The sequence below is a fragment of the Lygodium microphyllum genome, chromosome 30, assembly GCF_053477565.2.
Source record: "Lygodium microphyllum isolate KBCC chromosome 30, Lygodium_microphyllum_v1.1.10, whole genome shotgun sequence".
NCBI classification, from domain to species: domain Eukaryota; kingdom Viridiplantae; phylum Streptophyta; class Polypodiopsida; order Schizaeales; family Lygodiaceae; genus Lygodium; species Lygodium microphyllum.
The window spans coordinates 14,543,038-14,567,754 of record NC_141164.1 but is presented as its reverse complement, the minus strand read 5'-3'; the positions used below and the strand labels follow the sequence as shown (position 1 = coordinate 14,567,754).

Sequence of the window (24,717 nt, the reverse complement as noted above, 5' to 3'; positions counted from 1 at the left end):
CACCTGTGACTAGAACTCACGCATATCAAGGTTAGACTCGCACACAGAAAGGATTGATGCCTTGAAGTGTGGGCTAGATCCACCAGAACAAACAGTTACAATCAACAAGATGGCATGATCATGAAATGCTTGTATAATGTGCATGTGTGGGCTGAAAGCTTGAAATGCACATCTCTTTGCATAGGAAAGTCACATGAAGATTCGAATACCATTTTTGCGATGTACACGGAAAAAGCTTTCATATGACACCCATATTGGGGGGGGTCCCTAAATTTTAGGAGATCCCTAAATTTTAGGATGACCTCCTAAAATTTAGGAGCCTCGAATTAGCCTAAAAATGCTAGTCCTAAAAAATAGGGATATCATTCTAAAAATAGTAAGCTCTGTATTCTAACTGTGCTTACTAAATTTGGTTGTTTCTATTCTTGACAGTATTCAACCCAAAAAGGAAGGCCATAGAGAAGAGACAAGTGTCAAGACACTTGTCACATCTCATGACATGTGGCTGGACACTTGTCTTGTGCTACTCCACTTTCCCCTTTTGTACTAGCTCTCCCCTCTCCTATAAATAAGAGCTCATTTTTCTTCATTCAACATCATTTTTCTTTGCTGTAAGCTCATGTACAGCACCCACAGATAGCCAAAAACTGGCCCCATCCATCCCCATCATCATCCCCCACTTCTCCATTATCAAATTCCTCCATATTCCCTCTTCTATCACTGCTGTTTTACAAGACAGTAAGCTTGTAAATTCATTACAGCACCTCCTTCTCGAGCTCTTTCTTCCATTTTAGCTACAAGAAGCAAGCCCTATCCATGTACTGCTGATCAACGATGGAGAAAGGCTGAATTCCCCTTTTTCTTCTCTCATACTGTAAAGAAATCAGTTCTTATCATTGCATAATAGATAATGCATGTGTGTTTGTACATCTTTGCATGATCTTGTGAGAGTGAGAATTACTTCTTCTCACTCTCAGGTTGATTGTAACTGAGCTCTTCCCTAAGGGACTTGGGTTGAGCAGAAATACATTCCTTCGGGGGGGGGGGGGGGGGGGGGGTTGCCCATCTTCAACCCTCAATCTTGTCTCCATTACTTTTACATTTTCATGGCTGTAATTTTGTGAGTAATTTTCATTTTCAGCTTTACGTGTTCATTCTCTTTTATATTAAATCTCGAAAACAAGCGAATATCATAATTGTTAAGCATACTACGTTGTTCGGGGCGTTTACAATTGTCTATCTATTTTTCTTATAGTGTATTCGCATCAATGTAGTCTCTAATTCATTAGAATTGTCTTATTGTATGGTTTGATAGGTAAATGGATGGCAAAAGTATATTTGTGATTTGTACCATTGACTATTTTTAGTCATGGCAATGTTTGAGCTATTGTTAAGTGATTTAGATGATGTTGATGAAGACACCATGCATCTACATTTTTCAATGGAGAGCATGGCTTGAGCTTTTGTAGCTCATCGCGCTAAGATAGCTCTTCTTGGGACAATATTGTCTTCTTGGTGAGTCTACTTAACCCACATGCTTTTGGATGCTACCTCCTTTCAAGGATAGCAAAGATGGACTATCTCCAAGACATTACTATGGAATTATATACAATCAAGTAGTCATATGCTAGTTGAAAGAGACTTTGGAATCCTTAAACCTCATTTTAGCATTTTGTTAAATGGATGTGATATGCTCCTACAAAATATTCCAAATATGGAACCATAAAGTAGTTAGAATTGTGAAGAAATTTTGTTGAAATAAGTAACATCTTGAGAATTTGCATTTGGAACAAGCGAACATGAACCATGTATTGGCACAATTGAAATGATGCAAAAATTACTACCTTCACTCTTTTGATTACTTAACCTTGTGCCACCTTGTACACCCTTTTTTTCTATCATATCTTCAATCATCAATATCACAAAACCCATAACACATCCCATCCTTGACCTTGTGTCCACAATTTGAAAGTATGGAGAGGTTATATTGGGAAAGGAGCATCCAAATATGTTAGGTCCATTAGAGAACAAGTTGATGAGGAAGATAGTCCAACATTGAATATTAGCAAGCTGATTTTATTGATAAGTATGCTCTATATGGGGATGTGAACTATATTTAAATAGACTTTAATTAATGATCAATTAGCACACCAAGCATACCATATTTTAATAGAAAAAATAATTATCAAGTAATGTTGAATTTCAACTTTCAAAACTTGTTTTATTACATATTTACATGATTGCATCAATTTTGTTTTTCTACAAATCAATGGTAGGTAAAATTTCTTATATATGATAGTGATGGATTGCAATATACGTGCAAATACAAACTAGAGAGGTCTCTATGTTCAATTTATGCAATAATCTCTTCATGATCCTACATATTTCTTGTTATTGGTAATAACTTTCGTCTATAATCTTATATAGTGAAGAAGCTTCACCTAGCCAAAAAAAAGCCATGCAAATCACATATATGTTGAATACAATCACTTTAAGACCAAACAAAGATATAATAATACATGAAACTTGAAAGATAAGCTTGAGTGAAAAGAAAAACATTAGCATTGGTTGACTTACACTTGTTACACAAAAAATGATGGATGCCAAGGTCGTAAGTTTTAACCAATCAAAGTACTTATCTAGGAGTCCACTCTCCTTTATACACTAGAAAGGATTTACTTCAGACCTATTTCCACTAGGCCCATGTTTGCAACCAAGTTGGGAACTTATTGTAAAACTCACAAGTTTCTTTTGGGACCAAAAAATTTTCACTTTTGGATTTGCAACCAAAAAATGTTGCTTTTTGGACACTTATCTACTACTAAGCAAACTAACCAATCTCATCAACCTTTTCATGCTTTAAAAAATGTGAAATTTTAATTAGAGCACACCCTATCACATCAATGCACTAAATGCTTTTTGGGGTGTTAAACCAAGTTTAGCATCCAAGGCTTGGTGGAAACAAATTCTTCCTAAGCTAGTGGACTCCCTACCACTTTTGGACAAGGAGTCTCTCAACCACTTTATAGAGTGACAAGGACAATGCACTTCTTGCATGTACAACCAATTTAAAAAACCATATGATAATCATTTTTAAATTGTTTGCAAATAGTGCCCTTTTGGTGTGTTGAGGTATTAGGCCCATGTTTACACCTAGTTTCAAAATGTGTATGCCCACACTATTAGCAAGGATCATTCTTTGTAGACCATCAAGTACTATTGTATTTGGTAAACAAACATTTTACCACAGGAAGAATAGCTTGATGGCTCCATATAACAATAACAGATGTGGCAATCTATATGATAATCTATTGGAGAACCTTGTCAAGAGTCTACTTTACATTATATTGGCAACTCCTTGCCAATCACATGGTTGAGTTTGCAACCAAACCCAAGTTTCATTGTGAACTAAGGTATGAAATCCAATTGAAAAATACCAAATGACATCACTTGTATACCAAAAAACCATCATGTTGTGTCTATGTAGTTACTCAATATCAAAGGTATATAGCGTTATGATTTTTTTTGTTGCTCCAAATTCAATGCAAACCTAAATGTAACATTTAGTAGCAATCCAATAAACACGTATGCTATGGAGTGTTTTAGAAAGTTGAGGCAAACCACCACCAAAAGACCAATAGAATCATCCACATTTTGCTATGCAAAAAAGCTATCATGTAATTGTAAAGAAAGTCTATCCAAAACTATATGTAGTGGATAAGCAATGTCAAAGGAGATAAGGAATAGCCTCAATAGCATGCAAGCATCTCAAACATGATCCACATACAATAAGAGTCTATTATCTCCACCCTGTTAGAGCTTTATAAAAGTAGCACATCTACATCCCAATACTTTGATGACAATCCAATGTAAAGAGAGAATACATATGCAACTTCCATAAATATGCAAGCATTATATACATCAAATAATATAATCTTCCTTGAATTCTCTCAATTGCTACTCCAACCAATTTAAGGTACCATGATACTAAGTGACATGTAATCATTAGTATTTATGAATGCTCACTATTAACCTAAGGCAACCTTGCAATATTCTTTATTGCTATTGACATTATCCTTGATTACTACTTATTTTGCCTTTTCCATGCCCTTTTTAAATGTATTCTCACTTAGCCCTCTTAGAATAACTGTTTGCCCCAAGAGGACACATAGGATAGAGGGGTCAATTCTATACTCAAAATCACCACACACAACTATGACACAACCATCACATAGGATAGAGGGACCAATTGTGAATGTATTTACAACTATCACACAACCGACCCCTTTACCCCAATTACCTTTTCCCCTATTTGGGTTGAGGGCTCCACTAAAGTGAAGATTGAGAGTTCAAGCTTGGCTTCCCCATGAGTTATTTTAGATGTTGATACGTAACCAACGTTAGCCGTACTAGAATAATCATTTGCCCCACATAAACAACCAAGGCATCCCACATGGGATCTTGCAAGGGTATCAACTTGTGATCTTTGTGTGGGTTGCTCAACAAAATTGAATGCTCAAAATCCCAAGCACCATCATTGTGAAGAATGGAAGACCATTTTGTTGCTTAATGTTGATTGTGACAAGGGATATATAACAATTCTTACCAACCATAGTCAAACACATTGCCTTTTTTATGTTGGGATGAGTGTGTGAAGGTACCATCACACATCTGACCCCTTTACCCTAGTTACCTTTATCCCACTTTGGGTTGAGGTCTACCCCTAAGTCAAACACATTGCCTTTTTTATATTGGGATGAGCGTGTGAAGATACCATCACACAATTGACCCCTTCACCCTAGTTACCTTTTTCCCAATTTGGGTCGAGGTCTACCTCTAAGTAAAAGATTGAGCATTCAAAGTCTCCCTCTGTGTTCCCAATTAGCTTTTCTTGTTATGTTGATATCAAAACCTAGAGACATCAAATTGCTCCATTTTGACCATGGAGAAAAATCAATGTTTAGGAATTTCAGCTTGAAAACACTTGACAGGCTGTGCTTCATCACCTTGGGCTACTGTTACACTTTGAAATATGAACATTGAACTTGCAACAAGGTCGAATAGTAGCATCACTATAAGGTTGAATACTAGCTTCACTCACTTTATGGCCTTAAAGAGGGCTGTAGATGTCATTATGCAAGTCCTAGTGTACAAGAAAGGTCGTAGTTAAAGGTAGTTAAAGGCTACAAGGAAGCTCATAGATACGGATTAATCGACAGACTTCTGCCCTAGTTGTGGGACATCAGTGGATACAGATTAATCGACAGACTTCTGCCATAGTTGTGGGACATCAGAGGACGCAGAAGCTCTTTGCATGGGAAAATTTAACATTAGTGATCAAGTAGTTAACAAATATCGCCTGTACAGTAGCTTGTACATGCCGACTTTGTTGATAGGGCTAGCTCTCTTTGCCTTGCACAATATGCCCATCTTGACCTGAGGCTCCATTAAGCAAACTAAACTCTCTGTTAGCATGAAAACTCAGACCCATTGGTATTTAAGCCTGCTTAAAATTTTGATACTTAGCCATGAATTCCTGTAAGAAAGGTAAAATTCTTCATTAGAAGCTAAGTAGGTGCATCATCAACTTCAGAGTTGAAAACAAAGCTCGGAAATGACGTGGTGATATCCCTGCAACAACACAAACCCCCGATCTGTGAGGTGCAGTTTCAAACGCTAGCTTTCAAGAGAGACAAGAAAAAGTTTACGAACGAGGTTCAACAGATACAGACAAATTAGACATTTCCAGAACCGTACTTCAAATAAGGTAGTGTCATTATCTTCATGAGAGAGGGATTGCGACAAACGAAGCTTTTCCATTCATCTTTGTCGATTTTGCCATCCCCATTCATGTCTGCTTCCGCAAAAGTCTGCGTGACACAATGGACTAAAATAAGAGCTATGATAGTAAGGATTATTTAAATGCAAAAAAGTGCATATAAATGAATGTGAGTCACCTTGTCCAGGATCAGCTCAATTACATCATCTGACAGTTTCATATCTGACTCTGTCAACAATGCATGCAACATCATCTTAACCTGCACAGAGGGGGCATGCCAGAATCTCAGCATAAAGACAAGAGGTCAAGACTGATACTGTCATGCTCATTTGCAAGAACGTACTTCCTCTCTCTCGATGTATCCAGTATTCCTCAAATCATACAATTTAAATGCAACTGCATCAAAAAGATGTTAGTAAGGCTATTAAAGTATTCTGAGACTCAACAAGATAGTTGCGTAAAGACTTGAACTCTTAGCTGGACTAAGTGCTTTCTTACATTCCATCTTTTCATTCTCGGGTGTATTTGGGTGAAAGACACTCAGTGCTCGGACAAATTCTCCGAATTCTATAACTCCATTTTTCTTATGATCAAAGACATCAAACACCTGCCCATTCAACAGACAGACAGTGATGTATAACTTACGCAAAATGCTCTCCGTCCAACTTCATTACCAGTCTTTTTGCACAGAGTTATAGATGCAGTACAAATGCTACGATGCTGAAGGTGTAGACCACCTGAAATCATAAGTGAAATAGACAGAGTACAGACAGGTCATGATGATTAAGATGCCAGATATTTAAATTCAAATTGACTTTTGGCATGATGCAAGCCACTGAGCCTTTTGACATCTCTTTGTTTGACATGATCAATGTAATGTGCCCACAACTATCATTCACAGAGAGTCCCATTAAGTCATGAATTTAGTCACACGAAATGTGTTTTGGCCAGGGGGGATCAGGGAATGTTTAGCATTTTTGAAAGGTTTCACTTCAATCACTCAAAAAAAGTTGTGCCCCTTTAGCCACATGGCAGGGACTGTGTACATACTGAATAACGTGAGCATGGGTATTTCTAAACATGAAAACAAACGTGCTGAATGTGGACACACGATCAAAAAGGAAAGAGAGAGACTTGAAAGTTGAAGATTCCCTGTTTGCTGAACTGAATCCAAATCGACTACAAGACTGATGACTAGAATGGACTGACGGGTCTGAAAACTGATGATTAATAGCGGCTTTAAATAGCCAAAAACTCTTGAATAAGTTGCAAGGTAGGCCAACGCATTAGACCTTTTTGGTGATTAACATGACCCATTTTTAACATCCAAAACTTTGGCCAATTATGCATCTATGATGTGGAACCTTTCTGGCAAAGGTTTTGACTCCTTCCGTCACCTGAAACTATCTGTTTATGGAACCTTTCAGACAATTTTAGTCTGCACTAAGGGTCATCTACGTACACACACCAGTGCCATTCTCCTCTTTCCTTGTTTATCACTGCCATCATATCGTGTGCCCCCCTCTCTTTATCAGCTCCTTCACATGCGTACTGCATTTGCTCAATGCTGCCAATATGTATATGGAGTTTGATGGCTTTGACTTCCTTCTTCTGCCGTCACACTACCATGGTATCAGAGATCGCAGAACTTTGTTCTAATGGCTGCAGCTGCTGCATTCTGTCCTCCAACAGCCTTGACCAGCATTGTCTCCCTGGTGAGGTGTGTCCTAGCCCAGACAAGGTGCTGATCAGCATCAAATTGCAGTTTTTCCACTGTTTTTTTGCAGCTTCCATTTGCATCTTTGCTGGTCATCATCAGATATAGCAGCACCTCAGCTGACCAAGTTCTTCTTGTCACGCGTTTCATCAGTTTCAGCAGTTTCCAGTCATACGAAAAGGCCTTGCAAACTCGTATTTCAGCAGACAGCCTATTGTGCACTTTGCGTTTGCTGTCCCGGATAAACATTGCCATCAGCCAGGCCTCTTTACTGTTCATATTGGTGCTAAAAAGCTGCATTTTTCAGCAATGAAGGAGCAGCCAAGTCTATATTTTTGTGGATAGCGGCCTGTAGCAACTTGGCACACTTGTGCTTTTGGTGGACAGCCACCAGGAGCAGCCAGACTTGGTGGTCAGCCACTTATTGCAGCATTCACAGGCCAGACATCCAGTGTTTCCTGTGCAGCTTATCCTCAACAAAAATATCGTCTATTTCCATGATGGATATGGGTGCTTTGTATATGTTCTCCTGCCCTGGTGACAAGCTGGGCATCCAATGTTTCCGACGGCATCTTATCTTCAAGCACCGTCATCCTGTATCTTCATAATGAATATGGCTAATTGTATTGTGTCTACCTCATGACAAGCTCAGCATTCAGTGTTCCCCCCTGCAGCTTATCCTCAGTGTCAACATCCTGTATTTTTATAAATGCTATGGCTACTTTATAACGTGTCAACAGGCTAGACATCTTGTGTTTCACTCTGCAACTTATTCTCGGTATCAACATCCTCTATTTTATGATGCCTATGGCTACTTTGTCTCGTTCCCCAACCCTGGATTTTAGTATATTGTGTTCATACTCCAGCATCATAGGGACTTAATATATTGTACCATACGTTAGAAGCCACTCCCACACTTTGTTCATCGTGCAGCGGGACAACCAGTGCCATTTTACCCATCATTTATTCCTAGAGGCTGCACTTTGGTGATGGGGAAGTCGGCAGCAGCACACAAGTTTAGGTTTTCCACCCAGGGGCCAGAGTTACCATGTCATTTGATCAGCATGCCTTCCTATTGACTGGGGACTTTCTTTAGTCCTTCCTATACTGTGGGACATTCACAAGCTAGGTATCTTTTATCAACTTGAATGGCTGGCATACAACTTTGATTTTTGCTTTCAATGTTTGACCATTTTGGAGGCTTATATTTTCAGCTTCGGAGACTCTGTTTAGACTTAGTCCATGGCCTCACATCCCTTAAGAGCTCACAATGGCTTTAGTGGGGGGGGCGTCCTATTTTATGAAGGGCAGATTCTCTTTGTCTCGGATACTCTCTACTTCAAGGGAGGTTTCAACTTGGAGTTTGACATAGGTAGCTAGTGCATGCTTCTCTTCAGCAAATATTCTCTTGACAGCTTCATACAATGACATAAAGATATGTTTCCTACTTCACAAGTGTTTTCATTGGTGGCCTTTATAGAGCTGCAAGTAGGACTTCAGATGGGGACCTGTAGTCCAGATTATGAGTCAAATTGATGGATGTCTACTCTACAAGCTTCTAAAACTATATTCCATGATGAGCAGTTTTATGATTGTTCCACATCCTTGAGCTAGCTCCCTTCTGCTTGTCTTATTGCACGTGTGTTTGGCATGCTTGTCTTCACACATGACTAGATTTTAGTACCAATTTCCGAGTCCTTGGCCAGTGGAGGTTCCAGTTGGTGGCACTTGACAAGAGTGGTTTGAGGCTCTACTTTAGAGGAGGTGATTTCAAGCACAAAAGAGGATACATGGGTACTGATTGGTAAGATATTCTTAGAAGGATGATCTTATGGATGACACCTCAAGTGGAAAAATGTCTCAATGTTGATCCTTCCCCATGGCACATGATGGATCGATATGAGTGATGACCATGACTAGAGATCCATTGCTAGTAGCATGCCAATGTGAGAGATAGCGAAGCTTCACCGGAGCTAGAGAGACATATCCAAAGAAGCAGTGTCTGTTTCAATGCCAATATGAGAGCTAGTGGGCTTCACCAAAGCCAAAGAGCCAAAACTGGAGTGATAGTACTAGTACCACTGCCCATGGGAGAGCTAGTAAGCTTCACAAGAGCTAGAGAGCCAATGCCAATACTAGTGTCGATGAGCTTGAGCTTGAGCCTGAGCTTGAGCTTGAGCTAGAGCCAAAGAGCCCGATTTTGGGCATTGTCAATGAGCCTCTTTACCTAGTGAATCCTAACCTTCCTCTTCATCACTGTGCAATGACTTCAGCAGTGTGGTTTATTGACATTTGGGACCTGTATCCATCTTTATTGTGCAGAGTGCCAGGAGAAGAGTGTGGATCTCTCACTCTTATGGAGTCAGCTAATGCACTTTCAACTAATTGAGCTTTGTTGACTCAACTTATCATTCCTTTGTTATCTGCCACCTCTGTGTGTGAACGCACCTTAGTTTGTGTGTATTTACGTGTAAACACACCTTACTGTGTAGGTTTCGGGTTTGGGTTTGGGGGCATCCCTCGCAAACCCCCCCCACCACCCCCCCTCCCCCCCCCCCCCCCCCCCCCCGTCATTGAGATAAAAAAGGTGCATTACATGTGAAGCCTTCATCAGTTTATTAAACAGCTCCAAAACTCAAATGCACTCAAATGTGTTTCAGTGTCCCATAAGCAAACTCCCCCATGTTTGGTTGGTTCCATCTCTATGAACAAAGAGTGAGCTAGGTCACTTCCATCCTTTGCATCCTCAGTCTTTGGCCTTCAGTAGCTGCCATCTTCTTCAACTGGCTACTGACCTCCATCTCCAGCTGCTGCCCTGGACATCCTACAGCTGCCCTTTATCATCCGGCAGACTGTGTTTGTTCCCAGCTTGTTGATGCCATCAGTTTGCTACTGTTGGAGCCACCCATCTGTTGTGGCCTGATCTGGTGGAGTATTTGTGCTGAGGATGTAATTTCAATGGACAACACACATTGACATCTCTCTTAGCCCACTCCCATGAGAGTCTGTGGCTGTTGGACTGCTCTGCTCTTGAGCTGTGTTTGTCCCCAGCTTGTTGATGCCATCTGTTTTGCTACTGTTGGAGCCACCCATCTGTTGTGGCCTGATCTGGTGGAGTTTTTGTGCTGAGGATCTATCTTCAATGGACAACACACATTGACATCTCTCTTAGCCCACTCCCATGAAAGCCATTGGATGTCAGACTGCTCTGGTCCTGAGCATTGTGTACATTCACTCATTTACATTCAGCATTCATTTGTTCATCAAATTCTACTTTTTCGCATTTCTTGTGTTTTGCATTTTTGTCTGGGTTATTGTGTTTCAGTCATATTCGTACATTATGTGTTTTCTCAATGCAAACCCTAGCATCTCTCTCTCTCCCTCTCTCTCTCTCTCCCAATGGAATTCCATCCGCCTTAGCTGTTCATCATCAGAGCAAGTTCAACTTCAATTTCAACATGAACTAAGCTCTCAGTTCTACTCACCACCTCAACCTGTTTGAGCCATCCAAATCTTGCCTGTGCAGCCATGCTGCATACTATTGGTCAGGTCAACCCATCACCTACTTTTCACACCCATCGGCAGCTAGCCAGTCTCCAAGCATCGCTCCTACTGTACACCATCAACCACCACCATAGCACTAGCCCACTTGCTCTGCCACTGCCACTCTGTCCCAACCTGCAGTTGTTACTTTTTGTAGCATCACCCATCGCCTCCTGCCTTGAACGCAATCTATGCTTGCCCCCAACCTGCCGACCTGCTCAACACCCAACCTATTCGTCATCTGCCACCCTACGTGCTGACCTCCCTGCATCATCCCTCCAAGAGCCATGTCATCCACCTAGTCATCATCAGCCTATCATGCCCTAGCCCACCATCCAACATGATTCACAAACATAAGGTTTTTCTAACATTGCATTAATAAAGTTACATCCTTTTTCTTTTGAGGGGCAATTCACATAATCCACAAATTTGGGGATTTTTTATTTTTGAGCCTAAATTTCTCAAAGATTACAACTAAAGTTGGGGCCTTTTGTGTTGGAGCCTATTGTCATCAAATTGAAGCCTTCAAAACACATTAAAAGCCACCTGGGTTCTTTGCCTTCACCATCAAGCACTAAAATGACTTGCCAAGCATCCACCATGATTCACAGTGATAAGTTCTTTAAAACCTTGAACTAATTAATTTAAATCCTTTTTCTTTTTAGGGGCGATTCACATAGTCCACAAGTATGGGGCTTTCTAATTTTGAGCTTGAATTTCTCAAAAGGTCTTCAACAAAATTTGGGGTATTTCATGTTGGAGCCTACTATCATCAAATCAAAGCCACCAACGACACATTTAAAGCCATCCGAGTTCTTTGCCTTCACCACCAAGCATAAAAATGACTTGCCAAGCATACAATGCTTGGCACCATTATTGCAAGGATCAACATCAACCACAACATCCTCAGCATCAGCATTCAAGGTGGGGGCGTTTATCCCACTAAAAGTCAAAATTTAAAACAAATAAAGTTTTGAAAAAGTGTGATTGGAACTAAATGTGTCACTAAAGTCCTTACTTGGGGAAATGAAACCCCCAAACCTGCCTAGCAATTGGGCAAGAAATAAAATGATGTACACGAGTCTCATCACATGTACAAAAGATGCACCTACCACTAGAGATCTTGTGGTGGTGTAGCATCTCTCCTGTGAAAACACCCCTCATAAGAAGCCTTCATATTAAACTTTCTCCTAGTGAGGAAGCTTAGACCTCCATAATTGAAGCAATAAACCACGCCACTTAGCTTTACTATCTTGAGCAAACCAAACTTTATTGAATTTCTTAGTTACCCATGTCTTATCCTCAACCATCTTATGGTAAACCTGATTGGTTGATCATTTCAAGCATCTGGGGCACAAAAGCCTAGTCCAACCATAGTGGAAGGCTAAAATGCAAGCAAAGGAGAATACCACTAAAACCGTTCCTCCAAGTTCAACCAAATCAGCCTATAACTCAAAGAAACCTGAAAGTATTGACAAGTATAGTGGAAACAATAAACCCGAGACTAACCAGGAATGACAACATGTAATACTTATCGCAAGTAAAGTAAACTCTCTCTCTCTCTCTCTCTCTCTCTCTCTCTCTCTCTCCACACACACACACACACACACACATATTAGTCAACGGATACAGTATCGTTGAATTTCTCTCGCATCAACTCTTGCTTCACAGAGCAGCATCGGCATTTATATGTTCCTCTAATTCTTCTAGTTTCTCAAAGGGTTAGAGAGTGGGACTCTCCTGGCATAACCCACACAATCATAGCATAAGGTGTTAGGCTGTGTGATGAGTGCATTAAATCCTTGTTCAAGTATAGTAATTCTTAAGGCTACCCAAGGTGGATTCTTTGCTGCATTCAAGGCCCTGGTGGATTGATACAAGTCTCTCGAAAATTCAACTATCATGATGGATGAAGCCAATCCAAGTGCCAAGTGGATTTTGCCACAGATTGGAGCTGCCAACATCTATGTAGAAAATAGCTTGTTTAAATTCAAAGCCTCTACTCTATATGTAGAAGATCAAGGTATTTTAACCATTAGTGATACTCTAGCCCAGGATCAACATGTAAATAATCTTCTCTCCTTGGTAATGCATAAGCTTCAAAAACAAAAACAAAAACAAAATCAAAAATATCCCTATTTGCATTTAGGCTATATTGCTACAGGTATCATTTCCCTCTTTCGCCGTGGCTGAAATGTTAGTTGCATGGCTGTTGTATTAGATACACGCCACCAGGAGTTAATGGACATGATTGTTGGAGCTGTTATGACTCCATTGTCAAATGGTCCAATCTTTTTTGTAGTTACACCCTAACTCTGTGATCTCAGTAGAAGATCCTTATCTACCTGATTTACTTCTCTTTACTTCTCTTCTATTATGCACTTATGGTTTGAACATGAAAGCGTCCTCTGCTCATTTAGCTATCCAGTACCGTAAGGTGTTTCGTGCTATGTCTCTTGCCATTCCTAGAGTCCTAGAAGGTGCTAATAGTGAGGACAAAGGACAAACTATAATAATGAAGGCAGATGACACTACGCAGCGTGTTCTCCCTGAGTGCATCAATTGGTCGGACATTACTCTCCTTGGTGAATGGCATCTTGACATCCAATCCATTCAAAAGAAAGAGTTGCTGCCACCTAAACAGACAAGCGTCCACAACATCATGGGAAAAACACTTCTGTTACCTCAAGGTGAAACCTCAACCCCTATGCCAGAGAAAGTACAAACACCTACAATACCTGCACAACCATCATTAAAGATCTCTCCTTCACAAAGAGCCAAATCTTTCAAGTTCCTCACTCAAGCTTGTCCCCATACACAAATGGCAAATGGACTGTGTATTCATTGTTAAAAACTGATTGAAGAGACCGTTGTTCATGTTGTAAATTCTATCACTGAGTTTGAATATGAAGGCCATATGTACAAGGTTTCTCCTTACTTACGTTCGCAATATGATACAACATGGTCTGCTGAACTGCATACGACAGTAGGATATGCTTCAAAAGATTCAGCTAAAACTCAGTGCTACTCCAAATGTAGTTGTGACAACCACTCCTTCCACAAGTACTAGTATTGCTATGACTGCTACTACTGCTGCTTCCTATATGAAACCCCCTGAGATATCATGGGATGTGTTCTTTGGAAAAAGACTTCAAAAAGGATGGTCATCTCTTTTCCAATCTCCTACTGCTGGTTCCTTAAATGTCAACACTCTTGTTGATCCCAAGGATAAAGGCAAAGCTCCCACTGAGGATGATGATTTGGACACTTTGCTATCTGAAATCCAGAAGATCTATATACCCTTGCTCCATTAAGATAAACAAAAGAAAAGGTTACCAATGGTGCTGGCCCTTCTACTAGTCCCTCTATTTTACTTCCTGATTGTATGGGTTATGCCAGGAGAGTCCCACTCTCTAACTCTCATGAGAAACCAGCTGAACAAGAATTAGAGGAATATATGGAGATAGTGTTCCCTGAATGGGAACTGGTTGAACATGAAGCCACTTTTGCTGAGATTGATCGATTGACTGCTAAAGCACAACAGCAAAAAGAAGATGCTTTCTCAAAGCAATGCCTCTTAAGAGTTGCACTAGACAACTCTGATAGAGATGATGTGAGCAGGTATGTATAAAACAAACTTGACTCTAAAATGATGGGTGAATCCTTAGAATTCACTACTACCAATAATCTCCCTGCTTGGTATTTCATTGATGCATTTAACCCTATAACCATCGGATCTATTCCATTTCTTCTTCTGATGAAGATGGTGACAATATAGTAGATGATGACATTGTAGATGAATCTTTCAGACCCATAAACCCACATCATGAGAACCCTGAAGATGAGTTTATTAATGCACATTCCTTGTCCAAGGATGGTGATAAAAAGCCAAAAAAAACTAGGTGTACCAGAGTTAATCTACATGATGTACGCCTATGTTAGTCAACAATTATTTGATAAGCCTAATGGTAATCGTATGGATGTACTTAATGCCATGACCCATGGCTTTGTGGGTGGTCTCCGACAATGGTGGATATCTATTCATCCCCAAATCAAATTAGCAATTGCCCGACAACAAGATCATGTTACTCTGTTCTTTGAATTAATGTTAGGAGAACTCGTGGGTAACAAGTTGGATGATGTCGTTGAAGCCAAAAGCATTCTTCAAGGCTAAAATGTGTGATCCCCATGAATATGAGGATTATCTTATCTATATGCAAGATTTTTTGTATGAAGGCATGGGTGCCCATGATGCATCCATGAAGGAGCATTTGGTCAGTTCCTTCCCAGAACCTATACCCTTCTTCTGTAAGCAAAAAATGCAACAAGAGAAGCGTGATTTTAATGACAGTATTGGACAGATTATTCAAACAATAGAACAAAAAATTGATATCTTTATAGTAAAAAATTGATATCTTTATAGTAAAAATTTCCATCTGAGGTATGCAAACATAATAGAAAATACTATAAGAAATTTAGATGTGAGAAATGCAACTGTTTCCCTTGGAATAGTTCAAAACCTAACTTTGGACATCCTCTAAATCCTCTTCTTCCAGACATCACCACCATCATTGATCTCACCACAGATCTTACAAAAAATCTCATGGTCATTCCTATAGACATGGCTATTGAGACAACTAGAATCAACACCAATCTCAAAGGTATGTTCCAAAATCTTCTTCTCACAAAAAGGTGCTAAAATGCTATATTTGTGGGAGTAAGGTCACTCACCTAATAAATGCCCACAAAAAGACAAGCAACAATCAAAGAAGGAAGACAAACCCAAAGTAGCTAATCTTCATCATTATTTGTCTATCTATACTTCTTATGACTCTTATGATTCTGATTCTGAAGCTACTACAACTGAGTCATATACATTTGGGAGTGAAGATGAATCTTTGACTCCTACAGAGTCTCACTACTGATTCCAATTCAGAGAGATCCTCAGCCAGGACAGCTAGTCTGAGTCATTGGCAACACTCAGTTTCTGCAAATGATTATTCCTCAATAGATTCCTCAGATATTGATACTATGATTGACAACCCAGTCAAACCTGACTCTGATGACTCTGTATCTCACGTTTAAACAGTCAATGCTCATTCCATACCCTCTCACTTTTCTCTAAAAGGGAAAGAGCAGTATTTTTCTAGTCCTACCTCCTCAAGACATGGTTCCCGCAAAGAGAAAGAGAAACACAAAAAAAACTCTTCTGAAGAAGAAGAATCTACAAAAGCCCAATCCTCTTCGACTGAATCAGAGACATCCTCGTCCAGGCATACGAAAAAACAATAGGAGAAAATCAAGGCTGAGTTATTCTCCAATCCCCATGACTTTCCCCATCATGGAGTACTTAGTACCGATACATTGAAGAAAGCCAACATCTTTGTGCCCCATAACTTGGAGAAGATTCACAATCCTCCGACAGTACAACAGTTTGTTGATGAACTAACCAAAACTACAAAATCTACCTCAGGCGAAACGGCTGAAATGGTTAGTGCATTCCAAGCAATGTAGGTGGAATTACATTCCCTGTGCAAAAGCTTAAAGCGCATAGTAAGAGCCCAGAAGCATATAGCACAAGCTATCACTAATGTGCTAAAAGGATTAGCCACCTCATTACCTTCCTCACCAAACATGGATTCCTCTTCCAGACCAATCAATCCCATCAATCCTATTTGTGCTACAGGATCCAGACATACTATTAATGCTCAAGTATTGAACATGTTAGAAGGAGGTGGACCCATTCCAACAGCCTATGTTAAACTCCAGTCCACTGGTAAATTCCAATTTTTCTTGGATGCTTTGATTGACACTGGTTCCGTCTTACAATTGCTCCATATGAGTTATTTACTCCCAATCTTATTCAAGACATTATTCCCATTACTGTAGAGCTCTCTAATAACAAAAGGTTGACTTTGACTAAAATAGTCAAAGCTTTTCTCTACCTCGAAGAAATTAAACTGCCCATACAGATCCAATTAACAGGCTAGATGCCCTATGATTTGCTAATTGGAATTGATATCTTGCAACATCTTACTCCTTACACCTTTTGGCAAGATCATATTATCTTTTCCTATCAGGGGCAGAAAACCCAGGTTTCATTTTCGGAAAATTTTAGCAAAAGCATCTACTCTATTTCTCCTTCTACCCCGTCCCAGAAGATCCAACAAACAGAAGAGTGGCTTCAACAGGAAATGAAAAAATATCAACAAGAAATTCAAGAATTGACTACCACTACCAGCTTAGAACTTTCATGCATGATGATCTGTTGATGTTCCAAGAAAAAAGACATAGATTCTCTATTGGCTTGCCTCTTAAGGAGAATGCTATTTGATCAAAAGCTGTACACAAAGGCATGAAAGAAGAAGACCTAATCCTATGCAAGGCTGAAATAGCATAGCTTCTCCAAAAGAAGCTCATTGAACCTACTACATTAGAATGGTCTTGTCAAGCATTTTATGTCAATAAACACTCTGAACAAAAACAGAGTAACAAACACTTGGTGATTAGTTATAAGCAATTTTAAAAATAACTTCTTGGCCATGGTCATCCTATTCCCTTAAAGGATGTGTTGATCAAACGAATTAAGAAAGCTAAGATTTTTAGCAAGTTTGATCTCAAATCGGGATTTTGGCAACTCCCTATTAAACCAAAAGATAGATATAAAATTGCTTTCTATATACCCCAAGGCCACTACCAATGGATAGTGTTTCCTTTTGGCATCAAAACTACACCAACATACTTCCAAGGCTGGACCGATTCAGTGTTTGCCAAATTTCCATTTTGTCTTATTTATATTGATGATATCTTGGTTTTCTCTGAAACCATCAAAGAACATTTGGCTCATCTCACACAATTCATGTTAGCTGTGGAAGAATCTGGCATGGTGCTACTCCCCACTAAGTCCCCTTTATTTGTTACACAAGTGGATTTTTAGGTCTTCATATTCATCATGGCATGGTGGAGCTGCAAGAACGTGTTTTAAAATATATTTTAACATTCCCAGATGAACTGCCCAATGTGAAAATGTTGCAACCATTCTTGGGATGCCTTAATTGGATTAATTCTTCAACTTCTAATTTGTCTCTATACACCCAAGATTTATAACCTTTGCTCTGCAAAAATGGCTTCCAATGGAAACCACTGCACACTACTGCTATCCAACAAATCAAGGCACTCATAAAAAAACTACCACCTCTACATCTGCCTACAAGACATCCCTTGGTCATTTACATTGATGTTGTGAGATTGAGAGAGGATCGAAGCTCAGTACAGAATGCAGTAGACAGTGTGAGAGTGAAGCATGACACCCAATGCAATAGACTGAAAGAGTATAGACTGAAAATACAAGGTACAACCCTTAAACCTTAGGGTTGTACGGGGTGTTCACACCCGAACACGATAAGTGCCCATAAGTGTGTGACATAAGCACATACGAAATAAGACTAAGTATGGAAAAAAAAAACTCTCATACCAAGAGTAAAAAGTCCCCCAGTGTCCTACTAATCACCGACACTCCTATGTGAGCATAGGCGTGAGTGAAATAACCAACAAATCCCCCTGGAGTGAAGAGTGATCAAGAGTACAAGGATCATCCGCCACCAAAGGAGACCAAATTTAAAGCATTGCAAAATGCTTCAAATTTGTCACGATGAAGAGCTTTGGTGAAGATGTCTGCCACATTGTTGGTGGTAGGACAATAGACAAGGCTAATATCACCTGCATGTAGCCTCTCTCTAACAAAGTGATAATGTATCTCAATGTGTTTCATGCATGCATGAAACATGGGTTTCGTGCCACTGCAATGGCACTCTAACTGTCAATGAACAAAGAAGTAGGCTCCATAACAGATACATTAAGATCAGCTAGCAAGCGTCCAATCCATACGCATTCAACTGTGGTAGTGAAAGTTGCCTTGTATTCAGCTTCACATGAGGATGTGGCAACAGTGGATTGTTTCTTGCTAAGCCAAGATATGCAAGATGAGCCAAGAAAGAAACAATTGCCACTAGTGGAGTGACGTGAATCATAATCACCAACCCAATCCGAATCACTATAAGCATGTAACTGCATGGGTCCCCCCTTGGTATAAAGCAATCCAAGAGATCTAGTACCCTACAAGTAACAAAAGACATGCTTAATAGCTTGCCAATGTGACATGCGTGGCTGATGCATATATCTGCTCAGGGCTGAAACTGCAAACTATATGTCCAACCTAGTGTTGCATAGGTAAATAAGACATCCAACTGCTGGAGCATATATGTGCATATCAAACAAATCACTGTCATCATGTAATGACAGCTTTAGTCCAGGTTCCATTGGTGTATAGACTGGCTTGCAATCTTGCAAGCCAAACTTCTCAAGAAGTTTACCAATGTATCTTGACTATGATAAACCAATACCTCTACCATCATGTATGAACTGAATGCCCAAGTAATAATGCAAAGACCCCAAGTCTGACATGTCAAAAGTTTGTTGCAAATTTTGTTTGAATGCTGAAATCTGATCAGCATGTGTCCCTGTAAGCAAGAGATCATCAACATATAGACAAATGATCAGCATGGATCCCCCCTCTTTACATACGTAAAGGGTAGACTTAGATGAGCTGTTTATGAACCCTTGGCTTAGCAAGAATGCATCTGTCTTTGCATACCAAGCTCTAGGAGCTTGTTTCATCACCCTATAAAGCTTTTTTCAACTTGCAAACCAAGTGTTCTAATCCCTCAACTGCAAAACCAATGGGCTGCTGTACATATACTTCCTCATGAAGTTCCCCATGTAAAAATTTAGTTTTAATATCCAACTAATGCACAGTCCATCCATAATGGGCAGCCAAATCAACCATAGACCTGATGGTCGTCATTCGGGAGGTAGGAGCAAAATGTCTCCTCATAGTCAATGCCTTTCTTCTGTGCATAGCCTTTAGCTATAAGCCTTGCCTTATATTTGTCAATGGATCTATCTGCATTTCGTTTCAGCTTGTAGACCCATTTTGTTCCAATGGTTTTCTTCCCGAAGGGCAAAGACACTAAATCCCATGTTTGATTCTTAGTGATAGAATCCAATTCAGCTTGCATTGCTGCCATCCAATGCACACTCTGTTGTGCATCCTCAAAACATTCAAGCTCTTCATCATCAAGTGTGCTTGCTGCCATAACAAACTCCATGGTATGTGCAGTATCATGCACATGAGCTTGCCTTCTAGTATGACCAGCCATGGGTACATCCAGATGACTATCTTTCATAGTCTGTAAATACCATCTAGGCATTTGTCTTGCCTCCTGACTGTGCATAAGCTCTTGCTGAATTTCAGTTTCAGCACTTTGCTGAAAATTCAAATCAGCCAATGGCTAATTTTCTACATTTTCCAATGGAGCAGTTGGCTAAACACTGAGTTCACTTGCTGAAACTCCAGCCGAATCACCAAATGTAATGAGCAGCAGCCCTTCAAATACATCATGGGCAACCTCATATGTGTCTAAACCAGCCAGGGACAATTCTGATTTTTTATCAAATAGCACATCCCTACTGACAAACAGCTTTTTAGAGACACGATCATATAGTTTGCAGCCTTTGCTTTCACTACTATATCCCACAAAAATGGATTTGACTGCCTTGTTATCCAACTTTTTTCTGAGTACCTGTGGAATGTGTGCATATGCAAGACACCCAAAGGTACGAAAGTGTCTAGCAGAAGGTTTTCGGCTGTTCCAAGCCTCAAAAGGTGTAATTTTCTTTAACGCTCTGGTGGGACATCTGTTCAGAACATGGAAAGCACACATGACGACTTCCATCCAAAAACTATGTGGCAAGCTCTTTGCTTTCAACATACATCTGACCATCTCCATGAGTGACCAATTCTTCCTCTCTGCAACCCCATTTTGCTGTGGAGTATAAGCAATAGTGAACTTATAGACAATGCCCTTCTACTTCAAAAAAGAATTCAACATAGAGGACATGTATTCCCCCCCTCGGTCCAAATGGAAAGTCTTAATTTTACAACCAGAGTGGTTCTCAACAAGTGCAACAAAAGCCAAGAAGAGTGCATCATACAATTCTGACTTTTTTACCAAAGAATAGACCTAGCATAATCGTGTAAAGTCATCAATAAAAGTCACAAAATAGTAACATCCTCCCAATGACTTTGTTTGTATAGACCCACAGACATCTGAATGCACTAACTGCAACTTGGCTGTTGCTCTAAAAGCAACATCACGGGGAAACAAAAATCGATGCCTTTTCCCCAAAATACATCCTTCGCACAAGTGCTCAGAAGGTCTCTTCAAAAGAGGTAATCCATCTAGCATCTGTGTACGTTGTAAGAGCATCAAGCTACCAAAGTTCACATGCCCCATCCGAGCATGCCATAACTCTATCTGTATCATAGCAAAAGTAAGAGTAGATGCCAAGTACGCTGACTGATTAACTGAAAGAGCATCCAACTCATGTAACACATGACATAAAGTGCCAGTCAAGACTAAAGTCGTGTGTTCTTTGTCTCTCACCATGCATCTCTCATCATCAAATGTGACTTGCAATCCACAATGTGCCAAAGAAGAAATAGAGAGTAGATTCTTCTTTATGCCTGGCACAAACAAAGCATCCTCTAGGCGGAGAATAGAGACATCAATGGCTGTGAGCACAATCTCCCCAATACCTCTAATAGGGTATGATGCATTGTTGGCACACTGTACAGACTTGCCAACTAAAGCTACACCAACAAAAGAAAATAAATCTCTACGAGATGTAATATGCCTAGAAGCACCACTGTCAAAAAACCAAGTGCCTGCATCCTTGGTAGAGCTAAATGCTCAATCAACCCAAGAAGTGTCATAACTACATGTGTAAAATGTTGGGTATTTCACTCACGCCTCACTTACGCCTACGCTCACATAGGAGTGTCGGTGATTAGTAGGACACTAGGACACTTTTTACTCTCGATAGGAGAGGTTTTTTCCCCCATACTTATGGTATTATTTCATATGTGCTTATGACACACACTTACGAACACTTACCGTGTTCGGATATGAACACCCCCTACAACCCTAAGGTTTAAGGGTTGTACCTTGTACTTCCAGTTTACAATCTTTCAATCTATTGCATTGGGTGTCGTGTTTCACTCTCAAACTGTTTATTATTTTCTGTGTTGAGCTTCAATCCTACTGTTCTCTCTCACATTTGGTATTAGAGCAACATTGGCTCTGCTTAGCTCAGCTCCCAGCTCTGCTCAGCCTCCGCGAGCTTCTTACTTAGTCCAAGTCTGCCTTGGCTTTGTTCAGTCTCTGCGGCAACTCCTGCCTTACCCTGCTCACCAGCACCAGTGCTGCACGTCTCCTACAACTCCTCGCCCAGCGCCACTGCCCTGCCTGCCCTCTGGCCATCATACCTGTGCCTTGTTAGTGCTCCGCCAACAGTCCTGCTACAACACTCCCTTCAACACGTCAGTTTACAGCCACCACGTCGCCCGCTAGCTACTGCAAGCCCCGCCAAACGTTCATCACCAGTCGTCACACCCGCCTGCAGCCCCCTGTGCCCTCCCGCACTCCCTGACTCGCCGCTCGCTACTCATCTAACCTGCTGACTACACCATGAGGAACCTACTGCGACGCCCGAACCCGCCAGCAACAGCCCATCTGAAGCGCCACCAGTCAATCTGCCGCCTAACACTTGCCTGACGTCTCTGCGCAAGTCATCCCATTTTTTTGATAAATTGTTTTTTAAAAATTTTAATTCCAGCATAAATTTCTGGAAGCAGGGATTCCTATGCAATAGGCACAACATTCAGAAACGTATCTAGGACACATTGGATGCAAATTTTTGGGCATATTCATAAAAAAAATTGGAGCTTTTATTGTTATATTTTTTTAGGACATTGACATATGTACTGCAACTACAGTCACAGAAAGACTGTTCTAAACACATTTGAGGCAGGAATTTTTAGGGATTTTGCTGGTACAATGTTGTTGAACACTAAATGCACATTGAATTGCGTGCATTAAAGACAGTTTTGACAGAGTACACCTTTGTATACTAATTGCAGGAAGTTATTTCCTGCATTTTCTGGAAATTTTTCAGATTTCCAGTGTGGTCCTGCTTCAACATTGCTCTTTTACATTTTTATTTGGTAATTAAAAATCATGGCAAATCAGGGAGGAGATGTTTTCACCTATGTATCCAAGGATAACAGATTGGATGGAAATAACTATTCACTTTGGTCCTTCATGATGAAGAATGTACTTGTGGCAAAAAATCTTTGGGATTATGTCAGTGGAGAAGAAGCTAAACCTAGAGTTGTGGCTCCAGCTACTCCTCCTCCAGGAGAACGTGTACAACGGGCACCTCAGCTTGCTCCACTTCAGCCACTTCTCCAAAGAACAGCAGCTCAAAAAGCATGGGATACACGAGATGCGCAGGCTTTGTCGTTGATTGCATTGGCAGTTCAGTGATCCATCATCCCCTACATTCGTTCAGGAACTTCTTCACGAGAAGCTTGGCTAACATTGGAGCAGATGTTTGTAGGCAAGAATGAGACTCGCATCTCTTTCTTAAAGAAAGAGCTAGAGACATTGAAAATGGATGAAGGTGATTCTATTCAGGATCACTTGAACAAAATTCAAGACTTGCGAGAGCAACTCATGAATGTTGACGAGTACTATTCGGATGCACAAATGATATCTACCACTTTGAACTCATTACCTCCTTCGTACTTGGCTTTTCATACGGCCTTAAACCTCACAATGAGGATCGCCGCGCAACCAATCACTTTTCTTCAGTTAGTCAGTTTGCTTCTAGAGGAGGAGCAAACAAGAAGAAATAGTGGTATGGATACTATAGCCTCTGAGCAAGCTTTTATGGCTAGACAGAAGGGCAAAGGCAACCAAGTGAAAAATACTCCACAGAGTTCTGGGACTTTTGGCACATCACAGGCAAACAAAAAACAAGGGGGCACGCAAGACAAAAAAGGAAAATGTCATTATTGCAAGAAGCCAGGCCACTACATTACTGAGTGCAGAAAGCACATTGCCAAAGAGAAGAAAAAGGAATCAGGAATGTATATTTCTGATGCTCCTTCTACTGCTACCGAGTCTGCGTCTTTTGTTGCAAGCAGGGACTATTGTTTTTACACATGCAGTTATGACACATCTTGGGAAAATCGAGCATTTAGCTCTACTGAGGATGCATGCACTTGGTTTTTTGACAGTGGTGCTTCTAGGCATATTACATCTCGCAGAGATTTATTTGCTTCTGTTAGTGCTGCTCCAAATTGACAAGTCTGTACAATGTGCCAATACTACATCATACCCTGTTCGAGGTATTAGGAAGATTGTGCTTACAGCCATTGATGGCTCTATTCTCCGCCTACAGGATGCTTTATTTGTGCCAAACATAAAGAAGAATTTGCTCTCTATCTCTTCTTTGGCACATTGTGGATTGCAGGTCACATTTGATGATGGCAGATGCATGGTGACAGACAAAGAACACATGACTTTGGTCTTGACAAGCACTTTAAGTCATGGGTTATACGAGTTGGATACTCCTTCAGTTGATCAGTCAACATATTTCACATCCACTCTTACTCCTGCCATGATACAGACAGAGTTATGGCATGCTAGGATGGGGCATGTGAACTTTGGTAGCTTGATGCTCTTACACTGTATACAGATGCTAGATGGATTAC

General features: G+C 40.4%; 1 protein-coding gene across 1 annotated transcript in view; it reads right to left on the bottom strand.

Moving 5' to 3' along the window:
• Window positions 1-5,018: 5,018 nt before the first annotated feature.
• LOC148009567 (calcineurin B-like protein 1) overlaps window positions 5,019-24,717 on the bottom strand; it is a 94,840-nt gene continuing 75,141 nt past the window's right edge. The window contains exons 5-9 of the mRNA XM_087672355.1: window positions 6,278-6,386; window positions 6,123-6,175; window positions 5,958-6,038; window positions 5,758-5,870; window positions 5,019-5,631 (exon numbers count right to left, since the gene is read on the bottom strand). Of these exons, the coding sequence (XP_087528481.1) occupies window positions 5,568-5,631; window positions 5,758-5,870; window positions 5,958-6,038; window positions 6,123-6,175; window positions 6,278-6,386 (420 nt within the window). The 3' untranslated portion in view covers window positions 5,019-5,567. The remainder of the gene's footprint in view (window positions 5,632-5,757; window positions 5,871-5,957; window positions 6,039-6,122; window positions 6,176-6,277; window positions 6,387-24,717) is intronic.